Source organism: Miscanthus floridulus, chromosome 16, assembly GCF_019320115.1.
Source record: "Miscanthus floridulus cultivar M001 chromosome 16, ASM1932011v1, whole genome shotgun sequence".
Classification (NCBI taxonomy): Eukaryota; Viridiplantae; Streptophyta; class Magnoliopsida; order Poales; family Poaceae; genus Miscanthus; species Miscanthus floridulus.
The window spans coordinates 63,042,349-63,058,766 of NC_089595.1; the positions used below are offsets into that span (position 1 = coordinate 63,042,349).

Consider the following 16,418-nt stretch of genomic DNA (forward strand, 5'->3'; position numbering starts at 1 on the left):
TAGTCTACCAGATGAGGACGATCCGAGCATGGTGCCAGCAGAGCGGTAGTCCGCCAAGTATCTAGTGCTCCGCTGCCCAGCAGCCTGTAGCCCTGTATGCCCTTTTCAGTTATTGCTTGTATTGGCAAGGAGTGCATGCATCCATGCGCCACGGCCCATGGGGGTGTACGTGTACGTGTACGCAATATGCTTATGCTGCTATGCATACAGGGTGCATGTGCACACGATCTGAGCATGCATGCCTCCGCCGGAGCAGATGATGTCTAGTGCGTCGACATGCTGTGCAAGGATGATGGCGCTGCGTATGGCTCCTCGATCGTGCCCTTGACGCGGTGCCGGATGTATTCGTCGCCTGCAACGGATGCCTTGAACTTGAACCACGAGATGACGATGCGTTGCCGATGTGGTGCCCACTTAGGTCCCTCCGTCACAAAAAAAATTCACTGGGGTAGGAAGTGGCTGGCTCCGCACCAACGTCCGCTCGGCCGCCGGCAAGAACGAGAAGGTCAAGTCCCCTTCCCACTCCCCGTCGCACCCCAGGCAGACTTGCCCAACATGGCCCCACGATGCGCCAGTAGGCGACATCGCGGACAAGATCTACTCGAGGTGCAACTCGAGGTGGAAGAATGGGGCTTGGCCGTGAGCTTCGCAGTCGCAGCCTCGGTGGCCTTAGCGTTGCTCCTTTGAGCAAGTGGCCAAGTGCCCCCAGCTTGTTCGCACCCGCGCCGGGCAGACGGCGGCATTCCTACCGTACGGGCTACTGGCTGGGTCGAGGTGCACAGTGATTGGGAAAGCGCAGCCCAAGTACGCCGAGGTGCAAGAGCAGAGCGGCCTGGGCAACTAAGGTGTGAGGTGGGTAGCGGGTTCGCACCCGATTGGACAAGTAATTAGACCCTAACCGTGTTTAAGTAGTATTTTCAAAGTGAAGGAGCAGGATGATACAGCGGTGCAAGTTTAGGACCGTCTGTGAACTTCACTCTATCTAGATTGTATATCAAAACTACGTAAAAAAAATCAAAGCAACCTATAATTTAAGACAAAGGGTGATAATTTTGCTGCCATTAGCAACGCACCATCATAGATAAATTTCATACCACCCGTAGCTTAAGCCTGTAATCATACTATGACAGCACTATTCACAAGACGTTTTTCTCTGCTAGAAAAAATGAATGTGAAGGCCTCCAACTCTGGCTCTGTCGGAACTGTAGCATGGAGCCAAGCCTGAAAGAGCCGGCCGAACAGGTCCCTACTATACATAACAAGCAGTGTAGAACTGTAGATGATTTAGCAGATCTGTAAACAAGTCGCGTTTGTCAGCATTTACTATGTTGCAACGGGTGAAATTTTCTATTATGGTTTTCAACAATTTCCATGTAACAACGCTTTACATTCCTTTACCACTTTCCATCCTGACAGGTAATTCTTGCTGCCTGTGCCAGTCAATGCCACAGGCGGCACTTTGGAATTTCAGTTAAACCCAGGTAAGCCCACATGTGCAAAAATTACCAGAGTTTTACATGAGGCCTACAGTTGTCAGTCTCAACAGACCTCAACGTTTAAATCGCTTGTCCAGCAGAATTCTATTGGCTCTGAAAGCAGTTTGCTGGAAACATTTTGCCTCTGTTGCAACTAAAAAGCACTGTAAACTATTTGCTTAAAGATATAGACAAACATAACGACTTGCACTGTCATGTGACTGTCCTGAACGCTTCTCACATTGATCTCAACATTGAGGAAGATGATTTCACATGATAACGTAAAAGGACCTCCACTCGAGTTCTCCTTATGCAATAGCTTGTCCATTGTTATGTTAGGATTTTACCTCTTGCAGTCAGAACAACTGGAAGAATAGACTTGTCGAACCATCACCAAATGACCGAATATCAGCAGGTTTTACCAATGCTCTACACAAGGGGCAAGTCCGCTCTCGCTCGAACCTAGAAAACAGCATAATAGCAATCAGTCACTTCTCGTTTGTTATTAGATAGGAGGATCACAGGCAAATTTAATGCAAACAAATAAGCATTGACATACTACTCAAAACAAGAGAAATTTATGGGCATGTTCTAGTTCCATGACACCTTCACCCAGACAAGCTGCCCACTAGTGGTACGTGGAGCCATATGTAATATTTATACCAGCCGCGACAAGCAGAGCAGCTCAACAGCCGCCGACTAAACATGAGCTCTGATTGTCATTTTCTTTAAAGTCATTTCAATTGGTTCCAGTTGTTTGGTTTGATAGCTAAAAGATTAATATAAAGTTGTTATGATTTTGGTTTGCTGAGGTTCTTCAAAGAAAGATTGACTTGCTGCTCTAGACTACAAAGAAAACACAGTGCCATAAATAAAGCAAGAACAAGTTAGTCTAGTCCTTGTTTATCTCTTTCACTCTCAGCTCCAGTGTAACAAGCCAGGGAGGTGCATTATCCCCTATCGGATACGTATACGATACGGATACGCGGTTGATACGCGACGGATACGTACCAGCAGAGTATCCAATTTTTTTATTAATTTAGCGAATATTGAGCACGTGAGCCAATACGTATCTGCCCATTCGATACGGCCCAGCCCAACAAACACGCGTGCACTCCCACATCTCCCTCTGTCCCCGACGCCAGCCCCCCGACACCCGCACTCCTGCACCTCGCGCCGCCTCCAGCGAACACGCGCGGTGACGTCTGGTCCTGCTCGCCGGCCGCCGGCGACGAGCCTCCGCCCGTGATGGATAAGTCTGGCTGGTCTGGTCTTTGTGGGGCTGCTGGCTGTTGCTGCCACAAGGACAGCATCTTAGCATCTAGGACAACATCTTAGAGGACAACATCTTAGCATCTTAGACTAGCATCTTAGACTAGCATCTTGGCATATGTTTGGCTGGCTAGCAGCCTATAAATATGTATCCCCAACCTCTCAGGTTGGCATGGCATTGTGTGAGAAATAAACGAGAAAATTGCCCCAACTCCTAGTGTCATCCTCTCTCGATGAGAGTAAGAATTCTGCTACTACCAAGAGTAAGAATTCAGCGACTAACAACTGTTATCAGAGCCGTACTATCCTGTAGCCTGAGCATCTCCTGCTCATCTCCTTTCCCAGCCTCGCAACAGCCCCAGCTGGGAGCAGCAGCAGTTCCAGCCGCTCCTGCTCACTCCTCTCCCTCTGCGCAGCTCGTCTGAAGCAGCCTTCTCCCTACATAGCAACCCCCGATAGCGCGTCATGTCCGCAGGGCAGTCTCAGCGCTCGGTCGCCTCGAGCACGCGGCGTCGGCAGGAGACCGAACTTGCCGCGGCAGAGGAACGCGAGCGAGCGGCGGCAGAGACCGCTACCCGCGGCGGCAAGGGCGTCGAGGCTGGCAGCGGCGGAGCTGGCAGCAGCCAGAGCGGAGGCGGCGGCGGATGCAGCGCGTGCGGCGGCAGCGAAGGTCGAGATTCTGCGCGGCAGCATCAGCAGCTCCGTTTCTGCTGACGACAGCGCCGACGCGGACGTCGAGCTGCTAGGGAGGGAGGACGAGCGTGGGCGGCGCAGTGGGCAGCCGCGCACGCCCACGAGCACGGCGGCAGCCCAGACAGGAGCGGACGCGCCGCCGGCGCTCCTGAAGGAGGCGCGCACGGCGACGGTTGCGGACGGGTCGATGGAGCGCGGCCTTCACAGGCAGCGTGGCTCTCTCCCCGGATCGTTACCGTGGTTACCACGGGCTCCAGGCTGTCGTCAGGGACGTCGGCCCCGGCGGTGGGTGGCCTACCCTCACTAAGACCAACTACGTCGAGTGGGCTACAGTAATGGGGGTAAAGCTCTAGGTGCGGCACATGTGGGAGGCAGTCCGGTACGGCGACGTTGACAACGACCTACATCGACGGACGTTGGATACCCTCATCGCTGCAGTCCAGCCCGAGATGCAGTTCTCGCTTACCAACAAGCGGACTGCCAAGGAGGCTTGGGATGCCATCGCTGCGGCACGCATCGGCAGCGACCGCGCCCGCAAGTCCACACTGCAGGCATTTCGCAAGGAGTGGGAGAACCTGGCCTTCAAGCCAGGTGAGGACGTTGATGACTTTGCTCTCCGTCTCAACACTCTGTTGCAGAAGATGGTGCAGTTCGGCGACGACACCTACGGCGAGGAGAGAGCTGTCGAAAAGCTCTTTCGCTGCGTCCCCGAGAAGTACAAGCAGATGGCTCGCTCGATCGAGTCTCTGCTGGATCTCTCCACGATGTCGACCGAGGAAGCGATAGGTCGCCTCAAGGTCGTCGACAGCGATGAGCCACAGTCTCTCTCGGGGCCCATCACCACTGGCGGGAAGCTCCTTCTCACTCGGGAGCAGTGGCTTGCCAGCCAAGGTGACCGAAAGAAGGGGGAGTCTTCTTCCACGACAGGCGGCCGCAAGCGTGGCAAGCCGCGCAGAGACGCCGAGGCCGGGGCGCGAGGACGTGCCGAGGGTGATGCCCGCGGAGGCGCCCAGGGCGGCGCCGCCGACAGGCACAAGCCGACACGGGACGACACCTGCCGCAACTGCGGCCAGCTTGGCCATTGGGCCAAGGACTGTCGACAGCAACGACGCGGCCAGGCCCACGTCGCACAGGCGGAGGAGGAGCCGGCTCTGTTCATGGCACATGCAAGCATCGAGCTACCTCCAGCGCCACCGGCCGCAGTGGCTCTCCTCCACCTTGACGAGCCAAAAGCACACGCCCTCCTCGGCGACGGCTCCGACAACGACAAGACTGACGGGTGGTGCCTCAACACCGGCGCCACCCATCACATGACCGGTCGACGGGAGTTCTTCATCGAGCTTGACTCTAGCGTCCGAGGCTCCGTCAAGTTTAGGGATGCCTCCGACGTGGAGATCAAGGGCGTCGGCTCCGTCATCTTCACCGCCGTGTCTGGTGAGCACAGGCTGCTCACCGGAGTCTACTACATCCCTGCGTTTAGGAACTCCATCATCAGCTTGGGACAGCTGGATGAGAACGGCTCGCGCGTGGTGGTTGAGGATGGAGTCATGAGGATTTGGGATCGCCGTCGTCGCCTTCTTGCCAAGGTATCCAGAAGCGCAAATCGACTCTACGTGCTTAACGTGCAGGTGGCACAACCCCTCTGTCTCGCTGCTCGTCGGGATGACGAGGTGTGGCAGTGGCACGAGCGCTTCGGGCACCTTCACTTCGAGGCCCTAAAGCGGCTCAGTGCCACGGAGATGGTGCGAGGCCTGTCGTGCCTCGACCATGTGGAGCAGCTCTGCGACGTCTGCGTGTTGACGAAGCAAAGGCGGCTCCCCTTTCCCCAGCGGGCGAGTTTTCGATCCAAGGAGAGGCTCGAGCTTGTGCACGGGGACTTGTGTGGTCCGGTGACACCAGCCACACCGGGAGGACGACGCTACTTCCTACTGCTCGTCGACGACATCTCCCGCTACATGTGGGTGATGGTCCTCGGCAGCAAGGGAGATGCTGCGAACGCCATCAGGCGCTCGCAGGCTGCTGCGGAGGCGGAGTGCGGCCGCAAGCTACGCGTACTGCGCACCGACAACGGCGGCTGAATTAGCGTCGTACTGCGCTGATGAGGGCATTCAGCGCCACTACTCCACGCCGTACAGCCCGCAGCAGAACGGCGTCGTCGAGCAGCGCAACCAGACGGTTGTGGGGATGACTCGTGCCCTTCTCAAGCAGAGGGGGATGCCGGCTATCTTCTGGGGAGAGGCGGTGGTGTCGGCCGTCTACATCCACAACCGCTCGCCTACCAAGGCGCTCGACGGCAGGACGCCGTACGAGGCTTGGCATGGGCGCAAGCCGGTGGTCTCCCACTTGCGGGTCTTCGGCTGCCTCGCGTTCGCCAAGGAGCTCGGCCACATCAGCAAGCTCGACGACAGGAGCACTCCGGAAGTGTTCATCGGCTACGCGGAGGGCTCGAAGGCCTACCGCATCCTCGACCCGAAGACACAACGTGTGCGCACGGCGCGCGACGTTGTGTTCGACGAAGGGCGAGGATGGGCATGGGACAAGGCGGTGGACGACGGCTCGGCTCCAACGTACGACGACTTCATTGTCGAGTACGTCCACTTCGAGGGAGCTGGGGGAGTAGGCAGCTCTTCTTCAACAAGCGCGTCTACCCCAGTCCCCGAGCCTCCACCGACCCCGGCGCCTGCTACTCCGACAGCACCACGCTCTCCAGCCAGGACCTCGGCTGCGATGAGTTCTTCGCCGGCACCACCACGCACTCCAGCACCGACAGGCACCTCTCCGGGCACATCTACTCCGACACCAGCTCGTGTCGAGCACAGCCCGGTTGAGCTCGCTACTCCGCTCTCTCACGACGAGGCGCGCAGCGACGCGTACCACGACGGCGAGCCGTTGCGGTACCGTACAATGGAGAACCTTCTCGGCGACCAGCCGGTGCCGGGACTGGTGCCTCACGACCTGGAGGCGCAGTTGCACCTTGCGTGTGACGACGGCGAGCCTCGGTCGTTTGCAGAGGCCGAGAGACACGCAGCATGGCGCGCCGCGATGCAGTTGGAGATGGATGCGGTTGAGAAGAACCGCACCTGGGAGCTTGCTGACCTTCCTCGTGGTCACCGCGCGATCACCCTTAAGTGGGTGTACAAGCTGAAGAGGGATGAAGCCAGCGCCATCGTCAAGTACAAGGCTCGCTTGGTGGCACGATGTTTTGTGCAGCAGGGGGGGGGGGGCGGGTCGACTTCAACGACGCCTTTGCTCCCGTTGCACGGATGGAGTCCGTGCGACTCCTCCTTGCGCGAGCTGGCTAGTAGGGCTGGCGTGTTCATCACATGGACGTCAAGTCGGCGTTCCTTAACGGCGACTTGAAGGAGGAGGTCTACGTGCACCAGCCGCCGGGATTTGCGATCCCCGGCAAGGAGGCAAGGTGCTCCGCCTGCGCAAGTCCCTCTATGGCTTGCGGCAGGCATCGAGGGCGTGGAATGCCAAGTTGGATTCCACGCTAAAGGGGATGGGCTTCGAGCAAAGCCCGCACGAGGCGGCCATCTACCGACGGGGCAGTGGAGGAAATGCTCTGCTGGTGGGTGTCTACGTCGACGACTTGGTGATCAACGGCACCAAGGATGCGGTGGTGGCGGCATTCAAGGAAGAGATGAAGGCCACCTTCTAGATGAGTGACCTGGGGCCTCTCTCCTTCTACCTGGGAATCGAGGTGCACCAGGATGACTCCGAGATCACGCTTCGACAGACCGCCTACGCCAAGCGCGTCGTTGAGCTAGCTGGGCTCACCGACTACAACCCAGCTCTCACTCCGATGGAGGAGAGGCTGAAGCTGAGCCGCGACAGCACGATGGAGGTGGACGCTACGCAGTACCAGCGTCTTGTGGGGAGCCTTCGCTACCTCGCCCACACACGGCCGGACTTGGCATTCTCCGTCGGCTACGTTAGTCGGTTCATGCAGCGACCGACGACGGAGCACCAACAGGCTGTGAAGAGAATCATCTGCTACGTTGCGGGGACTCTCGATCACGGCCTCTACTACCCTAGGTGCCCTGGGGCAGCACACTTCGTTGGGTACAGCGACAGCGACCACGCCGGCGACATCGACACCAGCAAGAGCACGAGCGGGATCCTCTTCTTCCTCGGCAAGTGCCTCGTTAGATGGCAGTCGGTCAAGCAGCAGGTGGTGGCCCTGTCCAGCTACGAGGCCAAGTACATAGCGGCCTCCACCGCTTCAACTCAGGCGCTCTAGCTCGCTCGACTGCTTGGTGATCTCCTCGGCAGAGACACTAGAGCGGTGGAGCTCAGGGTGGACAACAAGTCCGCTCTGGCCCTGGCAAAGAACCCCGTTTTCCATGAACGCAGCAAGCACATCCGAGTGAGGTACCACTTCATCCGAGGCTGTTTGAAGGAAGGGAGCATCAAGGCGAGCTACATCAACACCAAGGACCAGCTTGCGGACCTGCTCACCAAGCCCCTTGGGAGGATCAAGTTCCTTGAGCTCTACTCGAGGACCGGGATGGTTCAACTTTCCCATAAGACGACGCACAAGGCTTAGGAGGAGAATGACGGATAAGTCTGGCTGGCCTAGTCTTTGTGGAGCTGCTGGCTGTTGCTGCCACAAGGACAGCATCTTAGCATCTAGGACATCATCTTAGAGGACAGCATCTTAGAGGATAACATCTTAGCATCTTAGACTAGCATCTTGGCATATGCTTGGCTGGCTAGCAGCCTATAAATATGTATCCCCAACCCCTCAGGTTGGCATGGCATTGTATGAGAAATAAACCAAAAAATTACCCCAACTCCTAGTGACATCCTCTCTCGATGAGAGTAAGAATTCTGCTACTACTAAGAGTAAGAATTCAGCGACTAACAGCCCGTGCTCACCTGCCACCGGCAGCTGGCAACATCTCTGCCCCCGCGACGTGGATCCAGGCATCCAACAACCTCCTGTGAGTTCATCCCCTTCCCCATTCTCGATCTACTATATTTCTGCAGTTCATGACTTATTGTTGCTTGATTTCGTTGGTCCCCACTTCCTCTCCCTCTGCCCATTCTGGCATTCTCGATCTACTCTATTTTGCTTCTTAATTTCTTGTTGCTTGATTTTCTTTGTATGCAGTGGATGGCGTCTCCAAATATGAGTAGATGGCGTCTCCTTTTTCCATTCTTTACTCTGCAGCTTGATGTTGTGGATGCGAGGGAAACAAATGAGGAAATAGAGAGTTGATGCAAGCCTGAATGCCATTTATTAATAGTAAAACATACTAATAGAACTTAAGTACTTAAGTAGTTAAGTAGACTGGAATGTTTTATTGTTATTAGTTTTAATATGCATTATTATCTTTTTTTATTTTAAAATAGTAAAACGTATCCGCATATCCGTATCCTTCCGATACTGAGGTGTATCTGTATCTGCTGCATAGGTAGCAAGGCTTGACCTCACTCCTGTCAAGCACCCCTCGCTCCACCGTGAACCACCTTGTCCTCAGCTAACTCACACATTCCACCCATGACCCAAGTTCATAACAAGTAGCTAGGGTGATAAAGAAACTAAACAAGCCAAATCTATTTATCTTGCCTGGGTATACTAAAACTTTCTCCATTTTAAACTGTATATATTTCCTGTTGCATCACCAGAAGCAAAGGTCCTCTTGCAAGTAAAGATACTCTAGAGGTTAGACTCTAATGTAGTGGTATAGTCACACATATCTTTTCGTGATGCACGAGTTGTACTTAAATTTAGATTGAATGGCCTTTCTATTTTGAATAATACCCATTCCAAGACTCTAAAGGACACAGAAGAATACAGTAAACATATTCAACTAGATGCCTGATTCAAAACAAAGACAAAGAACAGTGCATATGGAACAGCAAGCAAAGAATGTTACCATTCGGAAACACAGTCTTCACAGAAAATATGTTTACAGCGAAGGAGAACAGGCACATGCATCTTCTCCTGGCAAATGGCACACATATCACCAGCGGCAAGTACCTGCATTAGTCCCAACAATAAGAAAAAACCTAGTAACAGAGGATTCTCAAATTCAAATCCTAAAGACTCACGACAAAATCATGGATAACTTATATATTGGGAACTTATGAAATAGTCCTTTTTCAAAAAAAAAATGAACAATAATCTAGCAAGCTTTCTCAAGGATACAAGTGATACCACAATAACATTTTTCCATTTGTATACTGTGCAAGTGCCACAACACACTTTTCTGAATACTGGGGCTAATTAACCGAAGTTAACATGTAAATATTACTGTCACAATACACTTAAGGATCTATTTGATTAGCATTATGATTATCTGTTTGGTGAAAACTTTTTCAGACATATTATCATTTGGTATTTCGGTTAGCTGCTTTTTCTAAAACAAGTTGCAAAAGAGAGATTATTGGTTTCTGAAGCAACCACAATATGTTTCAAATATTGGGATGAGGATCACTTAATATTTTGTTCTCGAACACACAGGAGAGCTGTGTATCATTTCATTAAGAGGAAAGAGTAATGGAGAGGAGAATCCCCAACCAAACCCACACCACTTCTTAATATAACCGAAATAACAGATAATGTTGATTTCCAGAGGACCACTTCTTAATATAATGATGTGCAGCTATCTTGGCCCATATTGTGACTAAAGTTATATACGATCTACAAGAAATTCTGTTAAAAAACTCTTTCAACAGCTACTTTCCCAACAGTAGCTTCAAATATATAAATTGCAGTCCACACCAAACAGGTCCTAAATCTACAAGCCGCTGTAACGGGTGCTGAAAGGTCAGGTTTACACTTGCTCTCTCTCTCTCTTTCTGCGAGGCTAATTAGAACACAGGACAACAAATGCCGCAGGCCCACCCTTTGCCCTAAATCTACAAACTATAATAGTAAAAACACTCCTTGAAAGAACAAAAAAATCAGTTAAGGACTATAGAGGCTCAGATGAGGGGGAGCCGAGAGCAACATGAGGGATTGGCAAGGCGGCCATGATGAGAGGCTCACCGGCAGCAAGTTCCTGGCCAAGAGTCCCATGAGGGAGCACAGGACGTCACTGAGAAACCGTGGCGCTGACTCACACGATGACTAGGCGGGGCAAGGCTTGCAGGCAGCCTCCAACAGTATAGGCAAAGCTCTGAGAGAAGGACAAGTGGCACATCCTAGGCCATGTAGTTTGCGGAGCCAGGTAGGACAGAGTAGGGGAGACACCCGGAACCCTGAACCCACGAGTGGAAGGAGGCTACAGGATTTCTGGGGACAGCTGTGGTTCCTCCTCGACTCATATTCGCCCCCACGCAGATCTAGGGCTAGGGGAGGGCCGTGAGAATCTGATGTGGATAAGAAGCAAGATGGGGAAGGCCAAATCCTTCAATGTGAGCGATTGCTACCCAGTTGGAGGAGATTGGCGCCTGAAAAACTCAGCAATTACATTCGCGCCTGAAAAAAAAGAAAAAGTGGTGACCAAAAAAACTAGCACTAAGCTAACCACTAAGGAGAGGGGCTGTCAAAAGAGGACAGACCCTTAGCTCCTGCTAGACTCCACAACCGGCGCTCTTCTCCAGCAAGGGTACAAGCACGACTATGGTAGTGCTAACAGAGGGCTAGGTTTTTACCATGTTGATGTGGAGCCAAGAAGACGCTTGTACCATGACAGGAGTGTGGACAACATAGAGAAGTACAAGGTGGCAAAGAAGACTGCAAAGCGAGCTGTAAGTGTGGCAAAGGGTAGAGCGTACGAGGATCTTTACCAACATTTGAGTACAAAGAAAGGAGAGAAGGACATTTATAGGATGGCTAGGGTTCGTGAGAGAAAGACAAGGGACTTCAACCAAGTTAAGTGCATTAAGGATGAAAGGGAGCATCTCTTGATGAAGGAGGATGAGATCCGACATCGATGGCAAGAGTATTTTGACAAATTGTTCAATGGTGAGAATACGGACACAACCTTTCAGTTGGATGACTCTTTCAGTTTTGCGGAGAATCCAAGAATCTGAGGTCAGAGAGGCGTTGAAAAGGATGAAAAGAGGTAAGGCGATGGGACCGGATGGTATCCCAATCGAGGTGTGGAGATGCCTCGGGGACATAGCTATAGTATGGCTAACCAAGCTGTTCAACCATATTTTTCGATCGAACAAGATGTCTGACGAGTGGAGGAGATGTATATTGTTACCGATCTACAAGAATAAAGGGGATATTCAAAGTTGTACTAATTACCGGGGAATTAAGTTGATGAGCCATACTATGAAGCTATGGGAGAGAGTTATCGAGCATCGCTTGAGAGCAATAACGCGGGTCTCTATGAACCAATTTGGTTTCATGCCCGGAAGGTCAACCATGGAAGCCATTTTCTTAATAAGATAAGTTATGGAGCGGTATAGGGATAAGAAGGACCTACACATGGTTTTTATCAACTTGGAGAAGGCTTACGATAAAATACCAAGGAATGTTATGTGGTGGGCTTTGGACAAACAAAAGTCCCAACGAAGTACGTCGGGCTCATTAAGGACATGTACAACAATGCTATGACTAGTGTTCGAACAAGTGATGGAGACACGGATGACTTCCCGATTAGGATAGGACTACATCAAGAGTCAGCTTTGAGCCCTTATCTGTTTGCCTTAGTGATGGATGAGGTTACAAGGGACATACAAGGTGACATCCCTTGGTGTATGCTTTTTGCGGACGATGTAGCGCTAGTTGACGAAAGCCGGACATGAGTGAATCAGAAACTGGAGTTATGGCGGGAGACTTTGGAGTCCAAAGGTTTGACTCAATAGAACTAAAACTGAGTATATCAAATGTGACTTCGGCACTACTACTCGGGAGGAGGAAGATATTAGTTTGGAAGGTCATTGTGGTAGGTTAGGCCTGTCTTCTACCTGAATAGAGATAGTATTATAGCCTTTCTGAAAGTGTGGAATGCAGATGTGGAACCATTGGGAAGCCTGGTAGGGTTCAAATTAAGGGGATGCCTCCAAAATGGGTTGACTGGGTGTCAATTAAAGAAATGGCTTCTAGCTTGGGCTTGATGGTAGAAGTGGACTGGCAGACTCTTTTAACAGCTTTTTCAGCATGGTGAGGGTGAAGATACAGTGTAAGGATCCAACAACAAGAATCCCAAAGGAGAGAATCTTTCTTCAAAAAGAAGCTATACCTGGTCTCCTTCAAAGCTAAAGGGGAACTCCCTCTGTCCCTTTTTAAGTCTCTATGATATTCGTGCCAGTCAAACTTTCTTAAGTTTGATTAGGTTTGTAGAAAATATTAGCAACATTTGTATCTCCAAATAAGTTTATTATGAAAATAGATTCAACGATCTATCTAATGATACTAATTATGTACCATAAATAACAAGGTTTTCTTGTATATATATTTGGTCCAAGTTGAGCTCGGAAAGTGAGAACGACAGTTAAAAAGGGACGGAAAGAGTAGAGCAGAAAGATGACTCTTCAGATGATGACTTGTGTAAATGTGGAGGTGAAGAAGGGCTAGAAGAGGATGACTTACTTGGAGAAGATTTGAATGGTACATCTACAGGTAAACAGGACAGGAAGGAGAACAAGGAAACTGGACAATTAGAGAAGAAAATACCCCAGCTAGAAGCAAGACAGTGAGGTTGCTGATCTTTGAAGAGGAGGGTCAGTTGGAGCAGGCAGAAACCAAACAGTGTGTCAACTAAAGGCAGAAACCAAACAGCTACCTAAGGAATGGATCTATGAGCTTCAACACAAAAACACGAGTCAGTACAAGATATTAGTGTGCAGGGACAATATCAAGAATCATCCCAGATTCCCATCATAGAAAAGAAAGATGAGCAGTCCCGGATAGAGAAGAAGATAACAGCTCAGCCACTCAACCTACAATGGAGGATCTGGAGAAACATGATCAGATAGAGAACAAAGTGAGGGGGAAAAGGTAAAAGGAACATCACAAAAATGAGGCTCAATTCTACCAACGAGGAGTAAAAGGAACATTGATAATGGCAAGACTATGATGGAAAAAGCTCAAGATTTCAAGAGGAAATGGAATATGTAAGAGATTAAAGGTATAACCATTCAGTATTCTAGTTTTGTGTCTAAAGAACATGTACTTTCTGTTGCCAAGGATCTTGGCATTGAGGTGAGGGATGGAAATTCATTCTCAATTGATAGTTGATAGAATGCTTGAACTTGACAATAATAGAGATTCAGCTTGTGATTTAGCTTGCCAACATATAGACTGTAGTAAAACTTTAGATCCTGGCATGGACCTTAAGAACTTAGAAAAGGAACAGGGCGACAAGGATAAGGCACCTAGTACTCCTATTATTAGTGGGAAAAAGTCTGAAGTCATGGAATACTTGACTGGTTGGCCTAAGGTGTTGGCCCTCGATCTCCCTGCACAGGTGAGCAGCTAGCTCACCAACACCCTCACACACAACAACAGCTAGAGGTAGAAGAAGGGGGTGAGACAGAGCGCACACACACAGACTGAAAGTCTGAAACTCTGAATATGTGCAGCAATTGAACTACGTTTTCCATTGCTATAAGGTACACAAGAGTATGGCTGATCTTAGCCCGAACTACTCCCTACATGGCTGATGTATGCCACTACTAAGTTGGCCTATTGCCATACTTCTAATAATACAATACAAGGACAGCAAGAGCTGACCAAAGGTCTAACCCCTGCTGCAGCAAAACAAAGAGGGAGAGCAGCAGATTATCTCACATAAGGTTGGTCCTACGAAAAAATATAGAGAAAGAAGGAAATGGTAGGGCCGTTATGGAATATTATTGTGTGTTTGGATTGGAGGTTGGTGTGGGTTGGGTTGGGTTGGACCCAGTTTTCATAGTGTTTGGTTACAGATTGACATGGGTTGGGTCTGTCCCAACAAGGAATATTCCGTGTTGATTCGGGTTGGTTTGATTTCTCCAAATCAAGGGGACGGGGACAACCCACTTCCTTCTCGCACGTGAGAACAGACAGCGCGGGTGGCCCAGCGGCGATGCAGGCGAGTAGCCGGCGCGTAGCGAGCCGGCGGCCGCGGCTGAGGTGCAGGGGAGCAAGGGCCGTCGCAGCGGCAGCGGAGCGGACGAGCACTCGCCGTGACCGCGCGCGCAGCGAGTCGACTGCCGCGGCAGCGGCGCGAGCAAGCAGGGGCTGCGGCAGCAGCACAGGTGGCAGCGGCGGTGTGGCCTACAGAGCAGCACGGGCACATGCATGGAGCAGCAGGTGAGGCGTGCGGGTGAGCCATGGCCAGGCGGAGGAGCCACAGGGCGGGTCGGACCGTCGGGGCATACGGAGCAGCAGATCTGGGCGGCTACTGGTGAGCGAGCTGCGGCCATGGAGGAGCAACTGCGGGCAAGCAGTTTGCGGCCATGCGAGGAAGGTGCACGTGCGCAGGAGACGCAAGAATGGACCCCACATGTCAATGACTCAACCCACTTCCAGATATACTTCCAACCAAACGTAAAACTGGAATGGACCGAACCTTTTCAACCAAACAAGAGATGGGTTCAACCCAACCCGCAAAACTGGGATAGGTTCAACCCATCCCACATCGTCCCCAAACCAAACACATGCTTAGAGGCCTCAGAAGCACGGACACGGCAGGGAAGGGGCGTATCCCGTATCGGATACGTATCCGATACGAATACGCCTGGGATACGGCCCGGATACGTATCCGCAGCGTATCCGCGTATCCCATCTTAGTTGGGCCGAAAACTGACGATCGGAAACGTTTTGGCCCAGCCGATACGGCCCAGCCGGCCCAATAGGTTAATACCATCACCTTTGCCCTGCTCCTGTCTCCAGTCCCGACCCCTCCCAGTCTCTCCCACGCGCAGCCGCCTCTGCCTCCGCCTCACGCAGCCGCCTCCGCCTCCGCCTCGCGCAGGTCCGCCTCCCGCCGGCCGCCAGTCCGCCTCTGACCTCGCCGGCGACCAACCTCCGCCCTCACCGCCAGCCCGTGCAGCTCACCGCCGGCGTGGGATACGGCCCAGTCCAACAAGAAGCCAACGCTCCCCTGTCGCGATGTCCCGACATGGCAACGCCTCGCATGGCTGCACACGCGCGTCGCCTCCCGCGCAGGAGATGCGCCATCGCTCGCTCGCCGCTGGCGATGAGCCCCCACCCCCTTGCGCCGCCTCCCGTGCAGGAGATGCGCCGCGGCTCGCCAGTCGTTGGCGACCAGCCCCCGCCCCCTTGCGCTGCCTCCTGCCCAGGAGATGCACCACCGCTCGCCGGCCGCTGGCGACGAGCCTCCGCCCCCTCTGTGCCATCAATCAACCTCTCGTCTTCCAGGTCGTCGCTCCAGGGAGCACTGCGCTGGGGAGTGTTAGTCGCTGAATTCTCACTCTTGGTAGTAAGAGAATTCTTACTCTCATCGAGAGAGGATGACACTAGGAGTTGGAGCAATTTTCTTGTCTATTTCTCACACAAGCTCACACAAATGCCATACCAACCTGAGGGGTTGGGGTTACATATTTATAGGCTGCTAGCTAGCCAAGCATATGCCAAGATGCTAGTCTAAGATGCTAGTCTAAGATGCTAATATGCTGTCCTAGCTAAGATGCTGTCCTCTAGTCTAAGATGCTGTCCTCTAGTCTAAGATGCTGTCCTAAAAACAGAAAAACAGCCACAAGGACCATGTGAGCAGCACAGCCCCACAAAGACCAGCCACACATGAGACTTATCCATCATTCTCCCCCTAAGTCTTGTGCGTTGTCTTGTGGGAGAGTTGAACCATCCCGGTCCTGGAGCAGAGCTCAAGAAACTTGATCCTCCCTGTTAGTCGTTGAATTCTCACTCTTGGTAGTAGGAGAATTCTTACTCTCATCGAGAGAGGATGACACTAGGAGTTGGGGCAATTTTCTTGTCTATTTCTCACACAAGCTCACACAAATGCCATACCAACCTGAGGGGTTGGGGTTACATATTTAGGCAACGTATCAAGTGCAAACCAACCTCTCCGTGCAAACCGTGCAAACCAACTGCGGGAGAGAGGT

General features: G+C 51.9%; 1 protein-coding gene across 2 annotated transcripts in view; it reads right to left on the reverse strand.

Annotated features, from left to right (window-relative positions):
• Positions 1-1,319: 1,319 nt before the first annotated feature.
• The window catches only part of LOC136509930 (uncharacterized), a 50,390-nt gene continuing 35,291 nt past the window's right edge, over positions 1,320-16,418 (reverse strand). For both annotated transcript variants that reach the window (XM_066504518.1, XM_066504519.1), the window contains exons 7-8: positions 9,326-9,429; positions 1,320-1,937 (exon numbers count right to left, since the gene is read on the reverse strand). In XM_066504518.1, coding sequence (XP_066360615.1) covers positions 1,832-1,937; positions 9,326-9,429 — 210 coding nt within the window. In that variant the 3' untranslated portion in view covers positions 1,320-1,831. The remainder of the gene's footprint in view (positions 1,938-9,325; positions 9,430-16,418) is intronic.